The sequence below is a fragment of the Malurus melanocephalus genome, unplaced genomic scaffold, assembly GCF_030028575.1.
Source record: "Malurus melanocephalus ecotype Western Australia unplaced genomic scaffold, MMel_1.1 scaffold_58, whole genome shotgun sequence".
In the NCBI taxonomy this organism is placed as follows: Eukaryota; Metazoa; Chordata; class Aves; order Passeriformes; family Maluridae; genus Malurus; species Malurus melanocephalus.
This window is the reverse complement of record NW_026623290.1, coordinates 1767381-1792328: the sequence shown is the minus strand read 5'-3', so window position 1 is coordinate 1792328 and position 24948 is coordinate 1767381. Positions and strand designations below refer to the sequence as shown.

General features: G+C 49.2%; 1 protein-coding gene across 2 annotated transcripts; it reads right to left on the bottom strand.

Moving 5' to 3' along the window:
- Positions 1–762: 762 nt before the first annotated feature.
- ACAN (aggrecan) lies at positions 763–24503 on the bottom strand. Of its 2 annotated transcripts, XM_057365787.1 has the most exons (18): positions 24434–24503; positions 23556–23927; positions 22727–22901; positions 22117–22244; positions 21190–21483; positions 18953–19486; positions 18360–18534; positions 17847–17974; positions 17440–17733; positions 17116–17307; positions 15199–16995; positions 13906–15150; positions 5861–5974; positions 3805–3963; positions 3410–3492; positions 2959–3103; positions 2250–2432; positions 763–913 (listed from the first exon to the last, which is right to left on the bottom strand). In XM_057365787.1, exons 1-18 carry the CDS (start codon positions 24501–24503, stop codon positions 825–827), a joined length of 6177 nt encoding a protein of 2058 aa, XP_057221770.1. In that variant the 3' UTR covers positions 763–824. The 2 variants fall into 2 exon arrangements, with proteins under 2 accessions (XP_057221770.1, XP_057221771.1); XM_057365788.1 differs by lacking the exon at positions 5861–5974.
- Positions 24504–24948: the final 445 nt, after the last annotated feature.

Here is a 24948-nt window from a genome sequence, read left to right as displayed (position 1 = left end):
GCCATTCCTGTGTAACCCTCTTGGGTTCCCCTTCCTTCCTTGCTGCCTTGCCCCCTCCTCCCAGCCCACCAGACACCCCTCTTCCCTAAAAAAAAACCAAAAAACCAACACTGACAAAGTGCCCGTTCTGATTTCGCTCTCTTTATTATTTATCATTCTTTCAAAATAGGATATGTTCAAAAATATAAATAGGTGCAGGGAACGCTGGTGCCCCGCACGGTCCCCTGGAAAGAGCACGTTGTCCTGGGACGGGCGCTGCAGAGGGGGGGTCACAGCCCCCAGCACCCACATCCTGGGTCTCACCATCYCCTCTCCTCCCTCCTCCCACAGCTCCTTCCACCACAGCCCCCCAGCCCTCCCCACCCGTCCTGACGTGCTGCAGCAGTAGAAGGATTCTGAAAAAAAAAACATCCAAACAAAAAAAACAACCCCAAAAGGTGCTGTTCACCCTGGAGATTAAATAACAGAAATAATTACATTGTTCGTGGATAAAATCAGGAAAAAATAATCATCTTTATTATTTAACTTAACCCCCTGCCCTTTGCAAACCCACCCCCCTCCCTGTCCCCAAAGGCACGAAGATAATTGGAACCGGACGGTTAGTAAAAATGCTCAGATCTAATTCGTTTTGCTTTGGTGCTTGAAAAAAAAATTTTTTTTTTATATATATACACAAAGGTGGGTTTGTCTTTAATATAATTTTTTTTTCCTTATATGACAAAAAAAAAAAAGCAACAAGAAGAAGAAGAAATCGACTCTGTTAATATAAGTGTTCCGTTAAAAATCTCTCTTTCTCGCGTTCCCCCTCGGTCTCTCGCCCCGCTCTAATGGGTGGGTCTGTGGACGGCGCTGCCGCTGGGTTTCGACCGGCTCCTGGGGCTTCTCTTGTATAGCCTGCGCTGGTAGCTGGAGGCTGTGCGAGAGAAGAAAAGGCACCTTGTTGGCAGGAGCCGGGACAGAGGAGCTTCTTGTCCCACGCTGCCTGGAAAAACACGGGGCAGCCGCAGGCAGCGCTGCCCGGGGCCGGCTGCGTGTGCCCCGGCGCCAGTCCGGCCGCACACGGACAATCGGCCCTTCTCTCCTGCTGCCGGGCTGTGCTTCACCCGGGGGAACGTGTCCCGGGCTGGGCAGGAGCATCGTTTCCACAGATGCTTGTGCCATCCTTTCTTTGTGCCTTGTGGCTCTTCCCCACCTCGCCCACTGCCCCCTCAATGCCCACCCCAACATCCATCAGGAGTGGGATGTGCTCAGGGCACAGGAGGGGAAACAGCCCCGTCTGGCTGGCAGGGACAGGGGGATTSTGCCTGATCCTTGCTCCCTGGAAGCTGCCGTGCTCTGGTTGATAATTGCAGGAGGGGTTTGGTTGGTGGAAGTGGCAATGCTGGCCGGGAGCAGGGCAGGTCTGGTGATCGCTGGTGATCCACGTCAGAACTGCCTGCAGCTCTCCAGATCCACAGCAGAGCCAGAGGAATCAGCATCCTGCTCTGCATCTCCACCATCCCTCCTGCTTTCATCTCCCTGGGACTGAGGTTTCTCCCTTAAGTCTGTATCAATTTTCCCTGGCTGTGGGATTGTTACTTTSCCTGCCTTATCTGGATTTGCCCAGCCAGATCAGAACCTGGCAAGGAGGCCACTGGACAGATGTGGTTTGTCTGAGGCCAACAAAATTCTTGGGAAGCTGCAGGCAGTCAGGGATGARCCAGGGGTGTAGGCAGGCCTGGGAGTGGGCTGGGACACCAGTGGAAGAAGSCTGGCTGCCATCAGCTGGAGGCCTGACAGGAGGAGAGTCAGGAGCCCAGCCCTGTCCCTTGGCTTCTATCTGCTGCAGGACTCCTGTCTGCTCCCAGGGCAGGGGGACACTGGGGAAAGGCTTGGGGGACCATAGCTGTCCCCTCCTATTCTCTCTGTTGATGCAGGTGCTGCCAAAAATCACCCTTTCAGAAGCCATTTATTTTTCTGTCTTTCTTTAAGTAGCCCGGGCCATTAGTGAACTCCTTGTTGCCTTTTCCTGACTCAGGAGCTGCCCCTGCTCTGCCTGGCTGGGTTTCCAGGGCAGTTCTTCAAGCCAGGCTCTGTGATCAACACCCAACCAGAAAATGTCAGCTCCCATGGCCCCATCACGGGGGAAGCTTCCAGAAATTCAAGGCAACCGTGATGTCCCCTTCTGCCTGGCTCMGAGCTATCCTGCACCCTGAGATGATGCCCCACACTTCCAGCCCTGACCCGAAGGTGAAGGCATGGACACTCACGGTTTAGGCAGGATATCCGTGGCTCCTCCCASTGCCCGCTGGGCTGGCACCGAATCGTGGGCACGTGGCGCTGGATGAAGCCCTGCTCGCACTGGTACCGCACCATGGAGTTTATTTCRTAGCGTTCCTTCTTCCGACCGAAGGTCCTGGCGTTCTCCACCACGGGGGGGTCCCCACAGGCCACTGCRGGAGATGGGCAGAGGTGTGGAGGGTGAGAGAACACCCACCCGAGCAGGCAGCTCASCCCAGGGCAGGCTGGGCGTGCACAGCCCCCTCACTCCTCCAYGGGTAAAAACTCCCTTTGGGATTGCCTCTGTCCACAGAGCTCAGGAGCAGGGGGATACAGAAATTCTGTGATTTGACATTAAGCAGGGCTCTGCCTCAGTGCTCCGTTCCTGCCTCCTGGAGAGGCTGTGAGAGCTGAGCATCGCACCAGCTGCCTGTGCCTGTGGGAGGGCACAGAGCTGCTGTGTGGGAGTGATGCTGCAGCCACAGCACCACTCTGCCTGGGGATGTTGAATCTTGTCCTATTTATTTCCGAGTCATTTCTCCTACAGCCTTGGCCTACTTCTGTTTCTCATTCCTTCCCCCTCTTTAACCACCCTTTGCAGTGACAAAACCCACGTCCCTGTGCCCTGGGGGCTCTGCTCCAGACCCACAGCCACCCCCTGAGCCCCCCATCCTTGCCAGCACGGCACAGGCTGCTGACCTGTTCCTTTCTTGCAGGTGAAAGGCAGGTGATAGTTGCAGGGGACATCGTTCCATTCGCCCTTCTCGTGCCAGATCATCACGACRCAGTCCTCGCCCGCCGAGAAGAAGTTATCGGGTTGGTTGGGCCGCCAGTTCTCGTATTGCTGCCAGGAGAGGAAAGTCCTTCACCTAAAGCTGAGCCCTGGTCTCTCCTACCCSTCCCACCTGTCTCCAGCAGAGCCTGTGGGTTGTCAGCACTGTCCCCACACCGCTAATTTCTGTTGGGATGGGGCTTGAGAGGTGACCAGCTTTTCTAGAGGCTTGGGAAAACCACARCCCTTCAAAGTTTAGTGTTGCCTCCACTCAATGCCCAACTCAGAATATAATTAATGAGGCCCTTCTCACCCAAAGGGACCCCCTTCCCACCCCCAAAAGCCAGTGTCTGCTGGTGCTGGGGGCTGCAGGCTCACCAGGGAGTGCCCGTCGGACCAGCGGAAGTCGTTCTCCACAGCTCTGTCACTGAGGCCGATCCATTGGTAATCCTGTGCATGGCCTGGGGGAGCAGGAGGGGGAGGAAAGAGTCATGGTTGTGCCACACTTTGCTGGAAGATTTTCTTTGCCATCTCAGCTGGCCCTGGAGCTCTGGGTCATTCAGCTCCCTCCCAGTCTCCATTCCTTGATGCTCTTTTCCCTTACATCATGTTTGCCCATCTCCCTCCCCACTCAACCTGCTGTGGGACAAGGATGAGGCTTTGTTAGGATAACTCTGAGTGCCAAATGGTGATTTTCACACCACTTGGAATAAATTTGCCTGTAGATTCAGACTGAGAGCCATGCCCAGTCTCTGACAGCTCTCATCACTCACTGTTCACGAATTCTTGCTCCTCTGGGGTGATGATACTGCTCAGGTGGGCTTGGTGTTGTCGGCATCTGCTCTCTGCATCCATCCAAGTCTCCCTCTCTTCAAAGTGYCGGTAGCAGTGGCCCTGGAACTTGGTCCAGCCTTCCTCACAGTTTTCCAAGTCTGAAACACACAGAGGAGGGATGGAAAGGAGTTGGTGCATGTGTGTGAAAGYGTTGCAACTCACCTCTTAGCAGCTCATGCTCTCATGGTGTGGGACAACCCGCAGTCACTTTTATTAAAAAGSAAACCCTGACACACTGCTGCCTGTAAGAATTCCCTGGAAAATTGTCAGAAGGCATCCAAGACATGCAGAGAGAGGGAAGTTTGTGTTGGAAGTGTCTGCAGTGACACCACCAGTGCTAGGAGGAAGCTTGAATGACACAGGTTTATCCCTGAGAGACTCAATCCCTGTGTAATGTTCCTGAAGTGTGCTTTTGAGGAACTGCCCAAGAAAGAACACTTCTCTCCCCACTCTGCYGTTCTGTGGAGTTTTCTTGCTTTGGGAAAAAACCTCCAAACCCCATATCCAGATGTCCAGAAYCAATGCATATGTGTTGGAAATGAAAGAAGGGACAACCAGGTTTGGGTGATTCCACCACTTGATGTGATTCTGGAGCTCTGGAGGAGAAGCAAACTGACCAAGATGGGTGAAAAAAGATGGAAACAGAAACTTATCACAGCAGAGAGAGAATTAAATCTCAATAAACCAGCCTGAATACTCTTAAAGAAGTATAAGCATTCCTCAACTTTTCGGAAGACCTTTTACCATCTGACAAACACTGAAGAACTGAACRCACTTACTAAGAAAAATAAAACCACAGGTGGGGCAAAATAGAGACAAATGGAGAAACCACCAGAAAAGACRGTCAGCAGTTCCCGTGAAATGCAACACCACATATCTGTCTGCTACACGTGACTGAAGAAAACAGAAAATTAAATGTGTTTAATCTCAGCCTTTCAGATGCCTGATCTACCATAAACAGTCACAGGGTAGAAAGTCTCTGGTTGGATTATAAAGATCTTCAGCAACAGGTATGGATGGGTAAATTGAGTGCTGATGATCAGGAAAGTGATGTTAAGGGAGCACAATTCCTGCCTAGAAGGTCCARTAATTCTGAACCTTCTCCTGGTGGCCTACTCCATGTGTTCATATTGGAAGCACAAAGAGAGATGTGGAGAAAGGGAAAGAGGAAATCCAACATGTATTWTCATTACTCATTCCAAGGTGAAGAAGATACTACAACCTTATTTCTCTTTTGTTTAAACAGAGCTTCCCCTCAGGTAAGCTGATAAAAGTTTGGACTTGCCCTGGCTTTCAGAAAAAATCGTAACTCTTTTTCTTTCCTTGTAGAAACAAAAAGAAGTATTAGCGCAGGTCAGAATGCCAAATTTTGATGGAAATACAGGTTGCTTCCTGTTTTCCCAAAGACATGTTCCCTGCTGATTCTGCCACRGGAAGCCATGAAGTGGAGATGACAAAAATGTCATGCTGTGTCAAATTGGTGGAGATTCCTGGAGTGAACGAGCCTTCTCTCAGCTGCATCTTCTCGGAGAGAAACACAAACATTTTCCATGGCTCAGTTGAAGCATCCTTCCGTGAAATTCCAGTCTAGCAGAGAAAGTTTGCCTGGGATGAAGATTACTCAGAAGGTTCCCTRCTGTCACAGATGAACAGAAAGATCCTCGACCCAAAGAGACAGCRACTTTTGTGATCAACATTATTATGATTTGTGTGGAGCTTCACCAAGAGAAACTTARAAAAGAGAAAGCTGGAGAAGACACCAGAAGCTTAGAGATCTTAGAGAACATGATGCTGTGATGAACAAACTTATCAAAACAGATATGTGAAAGCCTCWAAGCTTCTCCCTTGTGTGTTTAAAGCTGCTGTTAGAAGTTAGATTACTGAGATGAGGGCTGCACTGATGGGAGCACTGGGGATCAGCTTTTTTTGGGGAGGTAACATGGGAACGAGGTGGTGCAGCAGTTAGTAGGATTAGCTAAGCCAGGCTGGCCGTACCGATCTCACACAGGTCCCCTCCGTAGCTGGGAAGGCAAAAGCATTTGAAAGAGTCGATGCCATCAACGCAGGTGGCTCCGTTCACACAGGGGCTTGAGTGGCACACATCGGTGTCTGCAAGAAATCAAGGGCTTCCATTAGGGCTCTGGGCAGGCAACTCCAACAGGAGAACTTGTTTCCTTGCTTGTTCAGGAGGGAATATCCGCTGTTTTGGGGGCACTTGGGAGGGTTGTGTTTTATAACATTCTGCCACAGCTGCTGCTGGAAGAATGAAAGCAAGAGACCCAACCCACCCTACAAGGAAGACCTTGGTTTTGTGATGGTTGAACACCACTCTGAAGATATCAGCACAAAGCTCAGCAAGATGTGTCCAACCCACAGCACTTGCTGTGGTAACTCTTCTTTTGTCAGCTGTCTCTGCCTGATGCACCAAACATGCAAATTGTGTCTGTGTCTCCACCAGCTAAAGGTCTCTTAGGAAGAAGGTGGAATGCTCATGAGTGATGGAAACATCCTTAAATAGATGCCTATCTCCTAAGTGCTCCTGGTTGTCTGYCCTCACTAATAGTTTCTCCCTAACCATAACTTAGATGAAGTTCCACATCAAGAAATCTCTTCTCAATGAAGACAAAGAAAGTGCAGAGAAGAAAAGAAGGGGATTCAGAGGTGGTTCAGAGACCCTCAACTCTTTCTCTTTGAGGATCTTAGATCTGCTTGTGGGTGTTTCTTCCTTGGTGAGGGATACAGGAGTGCAGTGCCGTTTTTTCCAGACCTGTCCCCATTATGTGCTCTTTTGCTTGTGATGGGGATGGCAGCTGTGCACTCCATCTTGGTGGAGAGAACTTTGGAATTGGAAGAAGGGTCATTCAGAATGGAAAGATTTCGGATACATTCAACTCAGAAACAAAGAGCAAGACTAAGGAAGAAAATGGGAACACATCCAGGTTAGGTTAAATGATGGCTGGTTAGATCCTCATGTCAGACAGAGTTTCTTTCACACTCAGGAGCAATGTAAGGCTTTAAAAGTGATGTCTAACACTCCACACTCTTCTTGTGGATGAGAGGGTTAGTGAGAAAACATACAAAGATTATGATAAACATGCTAGCTGTGGAAATAGCAGAGCAGAGCAGCAATTGCCCAAGATTTGTGCTCATTTTCTGACTGGGATATATTTGGTTGGATATTGTTTCCTTGGGACTGTGGCCCAGCTGCTCAATGTCCCCAGGCACAAGGGAGCAGATGGGCGTTATACCCCATGTGGCCGCCTAGTGACTCAGTGGCCAAGGTCTGATCACGTCATCGAAAAGCTGAAATGTTCTGTAACGGGCCTAAGTGATGGAAAATATCCCTTCTGACCTTGGATGGTAAAACTCTGTGTGCCTTGGAGCAAGGAGATTGTCATCTTTATTCTAGGCTGTATCACTGCGAGCAGTGAAATCATTCCTCAGATGGCTGATGAGCCTCTTACTCCAGTTTTGCTGTTCCTCTCTGATAATAGGAATTTTCCACTACAGATTGCCCTTCTAAATCTCACGGAAGCTTTCTGGATTTCTTTGTTCACTGCAACAYGAAGAGAATTCCCGTTTCCATGACTCTAGTAAATACTTTGAGACTTTCCGGAACGAAATGGGAGTCACAAGCCTGGTAGAATAGAGGAGCTGAACTTGGCTGAGTTTTGCTTATTAGTCACACTTGGAGTTCCTAGAAGATAGAGAGCATAAAGAAAAACGAGGTATCCTGAGGAGTGATTGCAACTCAAGAGGCCCTTTGGGCTTCCCAACAGCAGGGGCAGCAGAATTTCCCRTTGATTGCGGTGGGCTCCAGCTGAACACGTAAGGAAAGGCTTTCCTTCACTCGTCAGGCTCCATGGAGTGGAAAGAACGCTGCACAAGTGGGAGTGAAGCACACAGGAGAGCTAAAGCTGGATGTTTAGCCGRGGATAATGAGCCTTCAGCTGTCTTCAGTCATGTGGAATAAATCTTGGCGTGTCCAAGACTTCTTCTGAGATGGAGGAGCCCTGCTGCGTGCTGCCATCCCCAGTGCTGGAGGAGGGGGAGCACACTCACATGTGCAAAGTCATTGCCACAAATTTCCAGCTGGGAAATAACGCTGGAACAGAGTTTCCTTTTACAGATATCACATAWAATATGGCTGCACATATTATATATGCAGTAAAAACAGATCTCTGAATATAATATATATGTTGCATATCTCTCCATACATATACATATATATTCTTATATATTACACATAGAAAAGGGTGTGTACTTCTAGGTAACGTTGGAGAAACAAACAACAAACACAAGTGACACACAGGCAGGTTTTTTTTTTTCCTAAAGTTGTGCTTCAAATGGTTGGAAAGAAGATGTTTCAAACATGTGATGATGAAAACACTGAACTCCCCTTCGGCCTCTTGGGCTTTTGAGGCAGTGACCCTCTCTCCATCTGGATGCAGCATCACYTCACTGAGATTTATATAGGATTTGGTATAGGAAAACTCAAACATATCAGTTGGGTTGGAGGAAGCATTGGTGATTCTGGTCCTCCCAGAAAATCTGGATCTCTGAGGYCTCTAGGAAAGGTCTAAATGGTAAAATTGGCAGTGATGTTGCCTCTGCAAATCCAGGCGAGTTGGTTTGTGGGTGTTTCCAGGATATTGCATCAAAGCCACAAACATGATTTACAGGAGGTGAGAACTCTATTAAAAAAAATAAATTGCATCTATCACACAACACTTAGCGATACTCTTCACGCCTTTTATATCCTATAAAAGCATCCACTTCCACATTGTTTAGAGCTAGATGAGGTTAGCAAATCACTGCACACCTCTTCAGCCAGCTGAAAAGCTGCAGCACACTCGGAGCAAGCCCCCAGCCCCACAGCGCTGGCTGCCAGGTACCACACTGGAGGATTTTAGACACGAGCTGTTTATTTGCTTGGCCGAGCACTCATCCAAAAAATCAGCTCTGCCTCGCCATGCAGCTCAAGAGCTTATCAACCACAAGGAGACAAGAGTGCCGCTATTATTGCCCCGCACTAACAAAGGACAGCAATAGCCGAGGAATGCAGSAGGGAGGCACCCCTCGATTTCAGGGGCTGCAGTGATATAAAACGAAGACTGGGAGAAAATGCCTCGAGGTGCCAAGAATAGGAAACCCAGTCTGAACAGGTCATTAACTCACTTATTGAGGATAATGCAGAATTAGCAACCCTTCTAAAGAGGATCCATGCTGCACTTAATATCGCCCAGAAGTTGCAAAATTTCCTCAATTCTACTGTCACAAGTTTCTATTTTTTTGCCACTAACAGGACCTAAGGTCTAACTTCTAGATTTATTTTTTTTTAAATATACCAATTAAAACAGAATGGTGAACACAAGGCACATCTTGCATCTGGAAGATGGAAACTCTTGGCTGGAGAAAGCAAGGGGAAAGCTATGCATTATATAGATGCAACACAAAGTATGAATTTGTTTCACCATTTCCTTCATAAGATTTCTTCTCCATTGCCACATGTATACTATATCTAGTCAGAATATCTTTCTTTTGGTGCAAGTGAAAGCAACAGAAGTGTTCTTGTCATCCTTGCCCATGGTGGGGGGGAGGTTTAAGCTTGATCATCATTAAGGTCCTTTCCAACCTTAACCATTTTATGATTCTATGATTTTCCCTATGCCTTTGAAAAACATTTGTTGTACTTGATCATGGAAATTGGAAAGAGAAACCTGGCAGAAATGAAAGAAAAATAGATTGGCCCTGGTTTTGTTCAGAAGGCAAATGGCATGTAAAAGTCAACACACAGCATCAGTGGTGAGAAGGAAATGCTTTTAAAATTCTTCATTTCAAGCTGAGACAACAATACCAGAAACAACGCTACCATTTCCTAAAACAGTGCAGTCTGTGCACTTCTCTCCATGGCTGACYATATGGAAGATGAGCAAGAACATCCATTAAACAACATCAGCTTTGTGCTTAAAACATCTGCTGAGGAGAAGCAGCTGGTGAGCAGAGAATCCTATCACCCAAACCCTGAACAAACTATAGTTTTCCTGAAGCTGTGTGTAAAATTTTTAGTAACAAACCTGGGATATTTCCATACCCTCCTGGTTTTGTTCTATAGAGCAGAAAGGCCTTTTCAAGATGCCCAACTGTGCTGTTTTCCCCCTCATCCTTTCTTTATAGTAAGTCCCATTAATCAAACAGGGAATCAGAGATTAACTAGATAATTATCTTCTAGAGACTGAGGAAAAAAAAATAATCCAGGTACAAATTAAATTTGCTTTTCAGCATCTGCTGGGAAGTTTGAACTACTGATCTGATAGATCAAATATCAAAGAAAAACATTGGAGCAATTGTAGGGTGATTCCTAGAAGAAAAGAATAGGAGGAGTTGGGGAAACCTGTTCTTTTACATTTTAAGTTAAATGCTAGTATTGARCATCACATAGCCAGCTACTGACTTATTATGAGCAATTAAGTCATTAAAATAATTAACTACCAATAATGGAACCAAAGCCTCCATGCAGCAGAAAGGGCAGGTATTGCTGCAGCTTTAAAAAACCTCTATTCTAGTAGAGATCATCAAGTTTCCAGGAGGTTCTGCTGATCTACTGGAATCTTCAATTTGTCCAACACTCTCATGGAAGAAGAGCTCAGGAAATTTGAATATCTCTGCTTCCAAAATATTATGTGTCAAAATAAATGGACATGTAAATAACACTAGTTAGTCCAAGACTGTAGGKTACCTTTGTAGAGGAAGGTTTTGTKTAAGCAAATTAACTTCTGATATGCAAATTAGACATTGCATTCAGGAGACATCAAATCATCTGCTCGGCCACAAAGGCTCTGTGCCTGCCAGCCAGGATTGGTACCTCCATCTCCTTCTTGAGACTCTAATTTGCATTCCACATTGGGTGAAACATTCTGATTTAGGTGAATATTTTCTTGGCTTTTTTTTTCTGGGTGATTTTCTCTGGATGAACAAAACTCTATCACTTGAACTTCCAGGTTGTGAAGTATGAGGAAAGCTCATTAAGACCTTTCCTCATTTGTATTTTAACCTTCTGCTGTGTGGAGTTGTAGGCAACAGACTTCATGGACTTGTTTCACCAGAGACAAGCAAAACTTAACAYAAATAGATGCCATTTCAGCACATTTCTCTTTTCCCCCACAAATGGAGTGAAGTTTTAAAGTCGTTGMCTGGTCAGAGTGCTCCAAACCGCAGCCTTTCACTGAAGCGCCAGCATGTTTTTTCAGCTAATAATTATTTGTCTTCAAATGCTACCAGAAGCAAAAAGACTCGCTGAGCTGGCAAAACCCGGGTGAGGAAGCCAAGCTTATGGACAAYTCTTTCAGCTTGTGGGGTTGCTGTCTTCATGAAGGAATCAAATGCTGACTAAAAAATGTGCATGCACAGCCTTCAATTTGGTTAAACACTAAAACATACTGGCACTCCAAGTGTTAATCTTCGGTCTTCTTATGCTTCTGGCTCTGGCTTTTAGAGATACTTTTAGCCTACAGCAGAGCAGAATAATATMATTCTTCTTAAATCATCCCACTAAATGGACTGCTGGATCTAACTGGAACCCTCCAACAACAGGGCCACAGGGCAAAAAGCCACATTCCTTCCTGTTCCTCACTCTTCAGCTCCTTGTAAAGCTGAACCAGCTTCACCCACATTTTAATGTCAGTCAAAATTGTACTTCATGGGCACCCATTGCATCCTACAAACCCTGAGCACAGCCCAAGGCATGGGTATGGGGGGTGATATTTTTTTTTTTTTTTTTTGCAAGAGCTAAATTTCAAGACTGGGAAGCTTCGAGTGAAAAGGCAGCCGCAACATGGAAAACAGAATTTTGGGATCCAGCCTATGGTTCTTCCTTGTAGACTTTCCATGTTTGCAATCCCCAGAGCTCTGTAAAGAGTAATGACCCAAAAAAGGAAACCTAGGATTCTTTTTTTTTTTTTTTTCCTTTTGTCATCTCTTTGTTGTAATTCTCTAGAAAGAGGTTTGCCTTGTTGCAAATTGAATTTTTATGAATTCATGGTCAACACACTTTTTTGCCACCTGGATGAGCTTCCTTCATACCCTGACCAGCACTGCATTTAACCCTGTAGGGACATTGTAGTAAAGTTTACCAATAAAAATAAAAGTTTTTACCCCAGAATATCTTCCCTGGTGGGAGTAACAGCCATACACATGTACTCAAGCCCATTTCTAATTTATGAAGTGGACAATCAAACTTCATGCAGTTGTTGCTTACCTCTTGCTGTCACTTGCTAAGAAACCCCAGCTGCTACATTGTCCTCTCTGTGACTCGCAAATACACATATTCCACTTTCAGAACATTTTTCAAGATTCTTCACACATGAGCTGCTGAACACATGGTTTTCTTTCAAAATACTTCACAAAAATGTTGGCTAACAAATGGTCCGAGAWATCTGGCAATCGCCTTGTGGTTAATTTTTAAAAAGAAAAAGCAGTGGAATAAACCCATATTTTGGGGCCAATATTTTTTAATTTTTTTTTTGTTTTTTGTTTTTATTAAGCCTCACTGGCTTCCTTCCCCCCTCCTCAATGCTGTCTTTSCTGGCTTATTTTTGTCTCTGGGCTTGGACGTGGCAGTGAGCATGGCCCAAAAGCAGAGCCCACGAACTGCACAAGAAAATCTTTGGGGTCCACAACTCCTGCACCACCCCACAAAGCCCTGGACGCTGTGCCAGGCTGGACCATTGCTGTGTCAGTGACCCTGATGATGATGATGATGATGATGGCTCATCCTCACCCACTTCTGCATCCTGAAGCATCCTCAGTGCAGCTGCTCAGCCACACACACGGGACCACGCTGAACAAAGGTTCGTGATTACCTGTGCTCTCAGGAGGAGAAGTGACTCATAAAAAACACTTTGGGGATGGCAGTGACGTTAGAAACCAGTCTGAGCCTCACAAAACCCTGCTCTTACAGACCCTCACAGAGCCCAGAGCTACCTACGCTGAACCAAACAGTGTAAATTAACCCAAAAGCAGCAGTTTAGGAGGCAGTGTGGAAGGGGTGGAAWTGATGACACTTTTGCTAGAAGGAACAGAGCAAATCTCTTTGCATGAACATTTTGTACCATACTTGAGTATGGTGTGGCCCTTTGGGACTGGGCTCGTGCAGGATATTCATACAGCACAAGCATTGATGGCTTTCAAATGAGAATTGTCCCTGGTGCCAGCTCCTGATGGCAGCAAAGGGAAACCCAGGTGGACATCCTGTGTTACCAGGACTGGGCACTTCCCTTGGCCAAGAGGCACAATGTCTTGCATCTTGTTTCTCTTCTCACTGCATRTGAACTCTGCTCAGGGAATGCTCAGAATGCTAGGAGAGTGTTTGCACCATAAATGGTTACTCAGATTTAAATACTGTGTCTACTTCGTAACAAGGAGTCCTACCATAGACAGAACACTGAAACACTAAAAAGGCAGGGTGGAGGGAAGGGCATTTATCAACAGAGCTGACAAAAGCTGGTGATGCTCTGAGATCTCATTTTAGCTGCAGAGAGCAGCATGAGACACAGAGGGTGGCCACACACTGTGCAATACTTGGGGCTCTAGGCAGCAAATCAGGGCACCACGGAAAGAGAAACAGGACTGAGACTTGCAGCCCATCTTCTCCAGCTTCTCAGCTGCATCCAGGGTGGCATCTTTGGCAGGTGGAGCCATTCTGTGGAAAACTGGAAAAGGCTGCCCTGGCAAAAGGTTGAGTCACCATCCCTAAAAGGATTTAAAAGACGTGTAGAAGTGGCACTGAGGGATATGGGTTAGTGATGGAATTGGAAGTACTGGGTTAGTAGTTGGACTTGATGATCATAAAAGTCTCTTTCAACTTTAACGATTTTATGATTCTATGATCATGACCTGCGGAAAACCCCATGTTTATGGCTTTCCACYAGAAAAATGTTCTGCTTGTCTGCTTCCGCGCTGTATAAAAAACCAAAAGAAGTGACAGCTATGCCCCCTCCTTCCCTTCCACAAAGCTTTCCCTTCCATATGAGACACGTTACCTTCTGAAGTGGGTCCTAATGCGTCAATTGCTTCTTGTGAGGCTTGAGGCAGGGCAGCAGTGGTGGTGGCCAGCAGATGGGGATTGTCTGGAGCAACAGCTGCCTCCGTCTCTCGTCCTGACACCGCAGGAGGGGAAGGTTCTATTTCAAGCTGAGCCTCTTCAGGGCTCCTGAGCCCCTGTGTYGCTTCAACATCTGGAGTCCTGGTGCTAATTACAACGTCTGGGACAGAGGTTTCCCCTGAAATGCTTGCGATTGAGTGTGTCACAGCCCCAGATGTTGCGTCAGGAATCTCCCTCTCCTCCTGAGTACCAAAAGGCTCCCCACTGGACAAAGATGTGGCAGCTGTTTGGATGTCAGCAGCAGGCAAAGCAGATGGTTCCCCACTGGTTTCGTGGACTGTGGATGCTTCTATGGTGATCTCAGGAAATRTTTCACCTCGGGCTTCTTGACTTGTGGGTGTTCCTGTTCTAATTTCAGGGAACGCAGAGGTTTCCCCACTTAATTCTTGAACCGTGGATGTTTCTATGAAAATTTCAGGATAGGCAGATGTTTCACCCCTGGCTTCTTGACCTGTTGGTGTTTCTATGCTAAACTCAGAGAACSCAGATGTCTCCCCACTGACATCATGGACTGTAGAAGTTTCTATTCTGATTTCAGGAAATGCAGGTATTTCACCACTAGTTTCATGGACTGTCGAAGTTTCTATGCTAATTTCAGGAAAGGAAGACATGTCCCCACTGATTTCATGGACCGTCGAAGTTTCTATGCTGATTTCTGGGTAGGCAGATGTTTCACCCCTGGCCTCTTGATTTGTGTACGTTTCTATTCTAATTTCAGGAAATGCAGAACTTTCTCCACTAATGTCATGCACTGTGGAAGCTTCTATGCTGATTTCAGGAAAGGCAGATGTTTCTCCACTGGTTTCRTGGACCGTCGAAGTTTCTATGGTGATTTCAGGATAGCCAGATATTTCACCCCTGGCCTCTTGACTTGTGAAAGTTTCTATTCTAATTTCAGGAAATGCAGACGTTTCCCCACTGATGTCTTGACTTGTGGATGTTTCTATTCTAATTTCAGGAAATGCAGATGTTTCCCCACTGATGTCTTGACTCGTGGATGTTTCTATTCTAATTTCAGGAAATGCAGATGTTTCCCCACTGATGTCCTGTATTGTGGACGTTTCTGTGCTACTTTCAGGAAATGCAGAGGTTTCCCCACTTCCTTCTTGACCTGTTGATGCTTCTATGATAATTTCAGGATAGCCAGATGTTTCACCCCTGGCTTCCTGACTTGTGAAAACTTCAGGAAATGCAGAGGTTTCCCCACTGATTTCTTGAATTGTTGATGTTTCTGTGTTAAATTCGGGAAATGCAGATGTCTCCCCGCTGATTTCATGAATCGTGGATGTTTCTGTACCAGTTTCTGGAAATGCAGAYGTTTCACCGCTGATTTCATAAGCTGTTGACGTTTCTAGAGCACCTTCTGGCAGTGCAGATGTTTCCCCACTTAGCTCACCAGATGCAGAGGCTTCACCACTTGGCCCCAAACTGTAGGGAAATGTGACGGTTTTCCCACCCAGTTCCTGTGATACCGTTGGTCTTGTCACCACTTCTAGTAAATCAGAAGTGACTAAAGTGACTTCTGGAAGCCCTGAGAYGTCCCCGCTAATATCAGTCACTGCTGAAGACTGTCCACTCAGATCTGTGGCTCCAGAAAAGTCTCCACTGATGTATGGGATTCCAGAGGGCTCTCCACTCAGGTCTCCTGCCCCTGAAGAAAACCCACTAGTCTCCACAGCTCCAGACCCTTCTCCAGATAGTCCTCTGTCTCCAGAAGTAAATCCGCTGATTTCTATCATCCCAGATGGTCCTTCTCCCACTTCTTGTGCCACTGACGTCKGTGTTACAACTTCCACCAGAGTGGTATCCACAAGAGAGACGGTGGGAAAGCCAGAGGTGAGTCCACTTTCCTCTCCAGACAGCAGACCACTGGTGACATCAACTGCAGAGCCGTCTCCRCTGCTGTCGGTCACTCCACTGGGATATCCACTCATCTCCAGCACTCCAGAAACACTCCCACCAAAGTCTACATGCCCAGAAGTCTCACCACTGATGTCCAAACTCCCAGACACCATGCCTGATGCGTCTTCACCTCCCGAAGGCAATCCACTGATTTCCAAAGTCTCTTTTGCTTCTGCTCCTGTGGTTGGGGGGGTTGTTGTCACTTCCTCCAAAGTGGAATCCACAAAGGTGATGCCRGAGGCCTCGCTGCTTCCATCAATACCTGAGGAAAGGCCACTAAGGTCCAGCAGRCCACTGGTCTCATGTGCTCCAGAGGTTTCTCCGCTGGAGAACCCGCTAAGCTCAGAGCYTCCCGAGGGCAGCCCGCTGAGCTCGGGCACCCCAGAGTGCTCCCCGCTGGRCTCAGCTCCCGAGGGCAAGCCTTGGATTCCCCCGCTGCTGTCCCACTCAGAGGATGGGAACCCGGACAGGTCGCCCTCACCGCTGACCCCGATGGACCCTATTCCCTCCTCTCGCCATTGTGGCACTGTTGTCACAACTTCCACCAGTGTGGTATCCACGAGGGAGACGGTYGGAAAACCAGAGGAGAGCCCGCTTTCCTCTCCAGATGCTACGCCACTGACCAGCTCAGTGCCAGAGATTTCTCCGCTCGCTCCGAAAGGCAGCCCGCTGCTCTCCACTTGAGGGGGCATCCCACTGATTTCTGGTACCCTCGAAACAGACACCGATATCTCCTCCTCTGCAGAAGGCAGGCCGCTGGTATCAACACCACTCAGGTCTCCTGAGGGCAGCCCACTTTCTCCAGGTGGGAAGCCWCTGGCGTGCAGGTCTACCGATGGCAATCCGCTCTCTCCAATCCCTGAGTGCTCTCCACTAAGTTCAAAAACTCCAGAAGTTGCTTCTCCGCTGGTATCTGGGACTCCAGATACCCACCCAGATGTTGAAGATTCACCACTGACTTGATGCTCTCCAGATTTAGTCACCTCCCCTGGCACTTCGCTGATGGAAGCATTGGTACACGCTTCCTCTGGAATTATGGTAGCTGGAGGAAAAGCAGATGGACTCACTGCAAAAGAAAAACCAAACAAAGAGAAGGAGTTGGGAAAGTTATTTGTATTTTGGGAGTGTCCCAACCGTACACCACCAGCCCAGCATGACCCAGGCTACAAGAACGCTCTGAACCCACCTGAGAGCAGCGACACATCGGTTGGAAAGACCTCTGTCCCCCAGGCTGTCTGATTCTCAGGCTGAGTGGCAGACTCTGTGTCCACTGTCACCTCCTCTCCAGAGGGCACCCCTTCCACTCCAGGGATCACTTGTGTTGCCAGCACATCCTCAGAGAACGGGGTGACCCCCTCCTCCTCCACGGCAGGCAGAGCTGGAACAAAAAACCATTGAAGTGAGTGCACAAAAACTCACAATCCAAGCTGCCATCGAGGTGCCTCACCCAAACCAGGATTTTGAAATCCCCTTCCCTTTGGAGACAGCCTCCTGTGCTCTGGCAGCGTACCCCTGAAGCAGAAGGCGTGGTGCCGGGACAGCGGCTCGGGGAAGCCGGTCTGGTTGTGGTGCTGGTACAAGGTCCTGACGCCCGGCGCATCCCCGCCGCACGCGGGCCGGGGGCTGACGATGGGGTAGCGCAGGCTGCCGTCSGCCAGCCAGCCCGCGTAGCACCGGTCCAGACCCTGCTTCCAGGCGGCGTGCAGCTGGCCCACCGAGGCCAGCGTGGCGTTCTGGCTCTCGCAGTACCGCTGGGCTTCGGGGAACGTGAACTGCTCCGGCTGGGTGGCGAAGAACACRTCGCCTGAAGGGTGGGAGGGAGAACACGGGTGAATCCCTGCATCCCAAATAGGCACACACACACAGCTGGAGGTGTGGAGCGCATTTTTGCCTCCCAGGGGAAGGGGGAGGACGTACCCTTGAGCCTGTCGATGTAGCAGTACACATCATAGGTCTCYGAGGCCGGGCGCATGCCATACGACCGCACGCCCGGAGTGTTCTCCTTGTCTCCCACGCAGTTATTTCGGGGATTCACAATGGGATACCTGCCAAAAAATGAAGACAGGAGGTAASCCAAGGTCAAGCTCATGACTGAAGGAACCTCAATGTGCTTGGAAGCAGGAGGTGAACTCTTCACTGTTGGAGGTGCTCAGAGTGTGACTTGGAGACAAGTCCACTTSTGGCTTAAGGCAATGAATACAAATTTCCTGCTCCTCTTCCTACACACCGGGAGGACTCACTGATGCAAGATGCATACACAGGTTAGGAAATGAARAAAAGAAATGGACAAGAACATGTCTATTGGCCGCTGAATATCATGGAGACAGCCTTGGCTCAGCAAAGCTTTAGATGCCGATGAGGAGAGCAGTAGGACAGACCAGAGCAAAGCCTCAATTTWGTGGTGTCTGCCCCAAGTCAGTGTGACTTTACCTGACTGTCTGGTCCCGCAGCCAGCCAGCATCACACTGGTCGAAGCCAGCCTCGTAGGCAGCCTGCAGCTGCTGGGGGGTGGCGATGACAGCGCTGTTCTCCAGGCAGGCCTGCTGCGCCTGGACAAAGGTGAAGGCATATCTGCTGCTGGCTGCACGGTAGTGAAACACCACACCTGGGGGAGASAAGCTGTGTGAGACAGCAGGAACRGGATCCGAAACGGTCTTTCAAAAARCAGTGCAAGGACAGGCCCTCTCAAATTCACCTTTGATGGAAAYGCCTCATTCACGGAGCTCTGCTGTCGCTGAGGGTGATGTTCTGGGGATCTCTTTAGCCCTCCTCTAAGGCCTTTTTGCCTTGACTGCCCCTTTTTTGGAGTCAGATGCATATTGGAGAGCAGAGTGTGACCACGCATCAGCCAGCACACGATGGGATGGCCCACAGCCTCCTCCTCTCCCCTCCTGCCCTGCTGTGCTGGAGCCTGTCCCTGACCCCAGCCCCAGGGACCTGGATACCCTCTTGGGCTGTTTCAGCAGAATGGTCACCTCTAGAATGAGCTGACCTTCACGCTTCTCAGAGTCCTGGTCACTCACCTGTGGGGGAGATGGGCTGCTCGGGGAGGTGACCGGCAGGAGGGGCAGCTGTCACTCGCACAAGCTGATCTTCCACCGTGAACGCCGAGGCAGACTCCGGTCCTGCTGTGGCAGTCAGGACCTCTTCCASCGAGCTCACCTCCGCTGTTCCAGCAGTGACAGCAGTGCCCAGGGCGATGGTGGTGATGGCAGTGCCTAGGTCTGTGGTGGTGGCCTCTTGAGGCACAGTCCACGGCGCTGTCACATCCTCCCTGGTGGCATTTTCCTCCTCTGTGGCTGCTGTCTCTGCTGTGCCAGCGGTGCTGAAGAGGTCGGGCAGGGCAGTGAAGCTCTGGTCCAGCCCGGTGGCCGTGGGGGTGATCTCCATGGGCTCCAGGGTGGCGATGCTGCCGCGGACCTCCTCCTCCGTGGCATTGCGGGACAGGGGCAGCTCCACCTCGGTCTGGGTGACGGTCTGGACGGTGAAAGCGCTGCCCAGCTCGCTCCCCAGCTCGTCGATGTACTGCCCTGGCACCAGGCTCTCAGTGCCATCCTCTGCATCAGGACACAAAGCAGCAATCAGAGAGGATAATGTCAGCCTGACAGGTGAACTGCACCGGGCTGCCTCCAAAAAGAAGCTGGCTCTGAGAGGATTARGGAAATCACGACAGTTTGGTAAAAAGAAAAATAATGGTTTTCCTTCCTCCGTTGTGATTCTCTACAATGCCTCAGCACGGAGGGCATGGTGACGGGGCACCGAGSCACCTCAGGCTCCAAATCTGGGTGATCAGGGACATTCCCTGCTCTCCTGCCAGCTCTCCTTTTCGGGAACACCTCGCCCATATCCAGGTCTGCACTGACCTCTAGTGCCTGCCGCAAGGAAGTTGAGGTGGACGGAGGGGAGTCGGGGAGCTTGGAAAAGCTGCACGGCAGATCTGTCTGAACCGTGGAGGAAAGACAACTGGATCCTCACACTCAGTGCGTGAAGCCTCACCAGGATCTCGACCTCCTTCTGCTCTGCCCAGGTGATTTTAGAGCTCATCCCCTATAAGCWTCCTAACCCCACTGCCAGGACAGCCCAGGCCACTTGTTATAGCAAATACAARCAGCTCCCACCTTTCCCCTCCCAAATCACTTTCCTGCTCAAGTCACATCCCTTGGGTTTAGGAGAACGTGCTTAACATGCCACTGAGCAGCTCAGCTGATGATAGGGATGGTGGTTTACAAAAAAAAGCATGAAACAGAGCTGTGAGGGCTGGTAAGGGAAGGATGGRTCACCTCCTGGACATGCAGCAAGGCACGTCTTGGCTGGGAAGAGAAGAACTATGAGACAATGCCTGGCTTTTCCTCTAGTACTGCTTTCCTTGCTCTATGTCCAGTTCCATTTTACTGCTAGTTCATTTCAGCCAGTATCTCTCCGATCTCAAGGGATTCAGAGACCTCTATAAAGATGCTCAGACAAGGACTGACCATATGCAGCAGTTTCAGCTGCAAAYCCTGAGATCACCAGAGGGCTGTGGCTTGATGGACCAGTCTTTAGCTTGGCCACATAACTGGGTACCTTCAGGGGTCTGGGAGATGTATCTGGGCACAACAGGTCTGATCAGGAGGGTTTCAACATATATTCTAAAATATTGTAATTTTTTTAAACATGGCAATCCTATTTGAATGCTGGCCTCTGGTTGCCCTGAATAGAGCATATCCCACTGTTTCCCCCTCTTCTTGCTGCAGGCAGAAGTGTGCAGTTAGAAGAAAGGGGGAGTAGCTGGGTTGCTCTTCACTTCCCAGGTGCAATTTTGATCCACGATTCCCAGAGACTGCGTCAGTCTCAGATTTATCCCAGCATGGAAACTCAGTCACGCGTCTGTACCACATCACATCGCATCACTACACACATCTTCAGGGTCACACCGGTTCTCTTTCTCCTTCACTTCCTTCTCCAGCATTCAGAGCCTGGCATATGAAGCACCTGAGCTCTGCTTTGTGTCTCCAGGAGAGCTATGAAAGCAGGAAGGTGTGGGAGGACTGGAGAGAAGCGGGCTGTGTTACACCCACCTCTGCAGAGCTCCCCAYGAGCAGGCCAAGCAGCTTTCTGCACCTGAACACAAGCAGAGGACTTAATCCTCTACCAAACCTTCCTTCTCCCCTCTTTTAAAAAAAAAAAAAACCAAAAAACAAACAAAACAAAACAAAGAAGCAGGAGTTTGTCTGTGGCCAGGCCGGTGTGCAGAGCCTGCTCCCACTGCCCGAGCACTCACCGCTGTAGCAGATGGCGTCGTAGCGGGAGTCGGGGTGGGGGTACCCGGTCTGGTTGATGTACAGGTACACCGTCCTGACCCCCACCAGGTTGCCCCCGCAGTTGGGCCGTGCTCTGGAGATGGGGTAGCGCACGCTGCGGTCGGCCAGCCAGCCCGCGCTGCACATGTCCATGCCGTCCTTCCAGGCCAGGTACAGCTCCCCWGTGGTGGCCAAACGCGCTCCCAGGCTGCGGCACTTGTCAAAAGCTTCTTGGAAGGTGAACTTCTCCGGGTCAGTGGCGTAGAAGACTTTGCCTGCAATCACACCATTCATTAGCACCGGAATTACCTGTAGAATTTAATCCCAATTCCCTTTATATCCCCTGAGATGGAAAGGGAATCGAAATAGAAATAAAAATAGAAATAGATAGAAGGTCTATCCTGAAAGTTTGGTTGAGATGAAGAATCCTGTGTGTTAGAGCTGAAATGCAACTTCGTGTCAATGACTTTATAAAGACCAGAAGACAATAACTCTTACAGACTGGAGCAAAACACATCAAATCAGCTGCAGGGACAGGGCAAGAGGGACATAAAGGACAATTGCAGTCCAGTTGTGCTGAATATTTCAATGGATCCCTGTCATGAGCATGAGTGATTGACACCTCTGAATGTCCGACTCCAATAGCTGACCAGGCAGGAYGGCGTGGACTCTGGTGGAGGTTAGACGGACTCCACCCTCTGCACTGCATTAGTCATTTGACATTAAAATTGTCCAAGGTCTAATAAAAGACTGTCGAGTACATCTGGCCTGGCTGGGGTATGTGATTTTTCAGCTTTAACCTGTCTTTTCTCTAGGCCCTKTGCCTCTGTGTTTGCTGTTGTCCAGTCTAGGCATGGTCAGGGCTTTGGCTGCTTCTGCCTCTGGTAAGAATAAAAACCCCAAATCACCTTGCATTTGCTCTGCATAGCAGTAAACATCGTAGGTTTCATCTGGCTCACGGACACCGTAGGTCCTCACTCCTGGGAATTCATCCTTGTCGCCATAGCAGCGCTCCCGGGGCCAGTGGATGGGGTACCTGAGGGAGASATTGTGGATGAGGAGTGGGGCAGGACCCTGGCAGCCCCAGGAGGCTGGGAGGGAGCTGTGGAGCACTGCCCAGTGTGTGATTTATGGCTTTTCCCAGGTTATGGGGAAGGGGAAGGATGATCTGCTGTCCTGCCGTCCCTCTGATGCTCTTTGGAGCACTGACCAAAAAACATCAGGACAAAGTGCCTCCACAGTGGGGCGTTCACAGCTTGGTCTGGTTGAGCCACATTTGTGCATCGTGGCACACCACCTGTTTTGTTCAGGGAAGATGAAGGATCAGGATGAAGCCATTTTCCACTCAGTTGTCACCACTAGCTGAGGAGCACAGTGGTCACTCTGCTCTCAGTCCACCCTCTGCACACCAGCAGTTACTGATGTTTGGCAACCATTTTCAGTCGGTGGCTTCATCACAGAAACCACCTTCCCCAACGACCCTGCAGTGGCTCTCCTTTGCCCTGCATGGCTGCTCACCTGACAGTCTGATCAGCCAGCCAGCCAGCATCACACTGCTCGTACCCATCCTCGTAGGCAGCCTGCAGCTGCTCRGGGGTAGCAATGACAGCACTGTTCTGGATACAGGCCTGCTTTGCCTTCTCGAAGTTCAGGGTGTACCTTGTGGAGATTGCTCTGTAGTGGAATACGATGCCTGGAAAAGACATTGGCCATCACACAATCACCAGCCCCTTAACTTCCAGAGGTGGCACAAGAAAAAGCCAAAAATAAACCTCGTCCTATACAGTCCTGCAGTGGAAGCTGTCTCCCTTTCTTACCCAGAAAGMAAAAGCCACAAAAAAAGAGAAGGATTGTACAAAACTTTTGTTATTTTATCCACCTATTACTAGAACAGGCTTTGCAATAAGGCAATGGAAGTTTTTCCAGAGCAGCCCAATTCTCCAGATGAGGGCATCCCATCTCCTAAAATGTTTGGAAAAATTTAAAGGTCTGATAAGGGCCCTGTTCCAGCTTCACCCGCTTAAGTAATAACCCAGTGTAKCCAGTGCCACCTCCTGCCAAGGATGCCGTCTTGCTGTCTCTGTTATTCACCTTCTGCCAGAGGAGTCATTTTCTTCCCATATTCTGCTATGAGTAATTTTACTGGTTTGTTTAGTCTGGTTTTAGTCTGCTAAAATAAATGCTTGGCCAGTGGCTTCTGCTCCCCCACCCATCACCTTATCTGTGACCTGGGAGAAATGGCTGATCCCTACAGGGAGAGCAGCTCCTTCTCCACCCATGTACCTCTTTCTCCCTTCTGCCCAGGCCAGCAAGATCCTGAGAGAAAAGAGCAAGGGCAGAACCCCACCTTTCACTAGGACCTCTATGGTGTCTTKTCTGTCCTCGATGCCGTACATCACTTCACAGCGGTAAATGCCGGTGTGGTTGGATCTCAGCGCCTTGATCTCCAGCGTGGCGTCCGTGGGGATGGCGGGGTAGTTGGGCAAGGAGATCACCTCCCTGTAGTCGCCGTTGAGCCGGATCTTCCCGCCCGTGGCCACCAGCAGGACCACCTCGGTGCCGTTGGAGAGCTTGCTCCATTTGATCCGTGGGGTCAGCATGAGGCTGGTGTCCTGCTCCTCYGGGATGTTGAAGTAGCACGGGATGTTCAGGGAGCTTCCCAGGATAACACGCAGGGGAGACTGCTCAGGTATCTTGACTTCCAGGCCATCACTACCGTCTGCTGGTTCATCAACAAAGCAATGGTTACATCAGTAACACAAAAGTACAAAATATTCATATGATCYAGCGCCCATATCTGCTGTGCAAACCTGTACCCACATGTTCAGACAGAACCTTTTGGTCTAGTCTAGAAAGGGAAGTCGTGACAATGACCTCTGCAGTGTGGCTGCTTTTGGGATTTGGGCCAGTGCTGGGTATGGGAATGAAGGGAACGAGGGGCTCCACTGCAGCACAGCTCTGCCCACCCTACRAGATAACACCTGGGCGTGTTTCAAAAGGGAAATGCTGAAATTCTCTCAGTTTCCCCACAAATCTGCCTTTGCCTGCAGCTGTCTCCYTGGCTTCCCAAACACAAGAGCAGTGAGAGGCTGTGGCTCAGCAGCCATCCCAACAGAGGAGTCTTGTGTGTGCACAGCACAGATTTTGGGGGCTGTCTGTCCTTGGGGATGGGGCCAGAGTGCAGCACACGGCTCAGTCCTGCTTTCCCAAGCCCTGCACACRTACCTGAGAGCTCCACAGAGTCGGCTGCGGTGATGACTTGCAAACACACAAACACTAATAGTAAAGTGGTCATAATTTACCTGCAAGAAACAACACAGGGAGAAAGGATTTGTGTATATTCACGGGGAGCTGAGTGCTTTGGGTGCTGCTGTGRGGCAGTGAAATGCTTTCAGATGCCCCTTAAACCTCCTACATTCCTCACATCAGCAGTCAAAGCCTGTCCCTGGGGAAGGATTCTGCCTCAAAGTGCTGCTTCAAGAAATCAGTCCATGGKGCAAATAAATAAGATGCTCTGCTATGTACAACAGTCTGAAATGKTATTATACAACACTTATTATATTTCTTTCTCACACTCTCTCTTGTCATTCAGTCTTACCTGTGGAGCAGAATGGCAATTTTACAACAGGTCTTCACACACCTACTATGTATTTACTCAGAGGGACCATTGCATCCTCTAAGTTTTTGTCTTTGAACAGGAGCTGTCCCTCACTGGGCATCACCACCRAAGCCAGCACTGG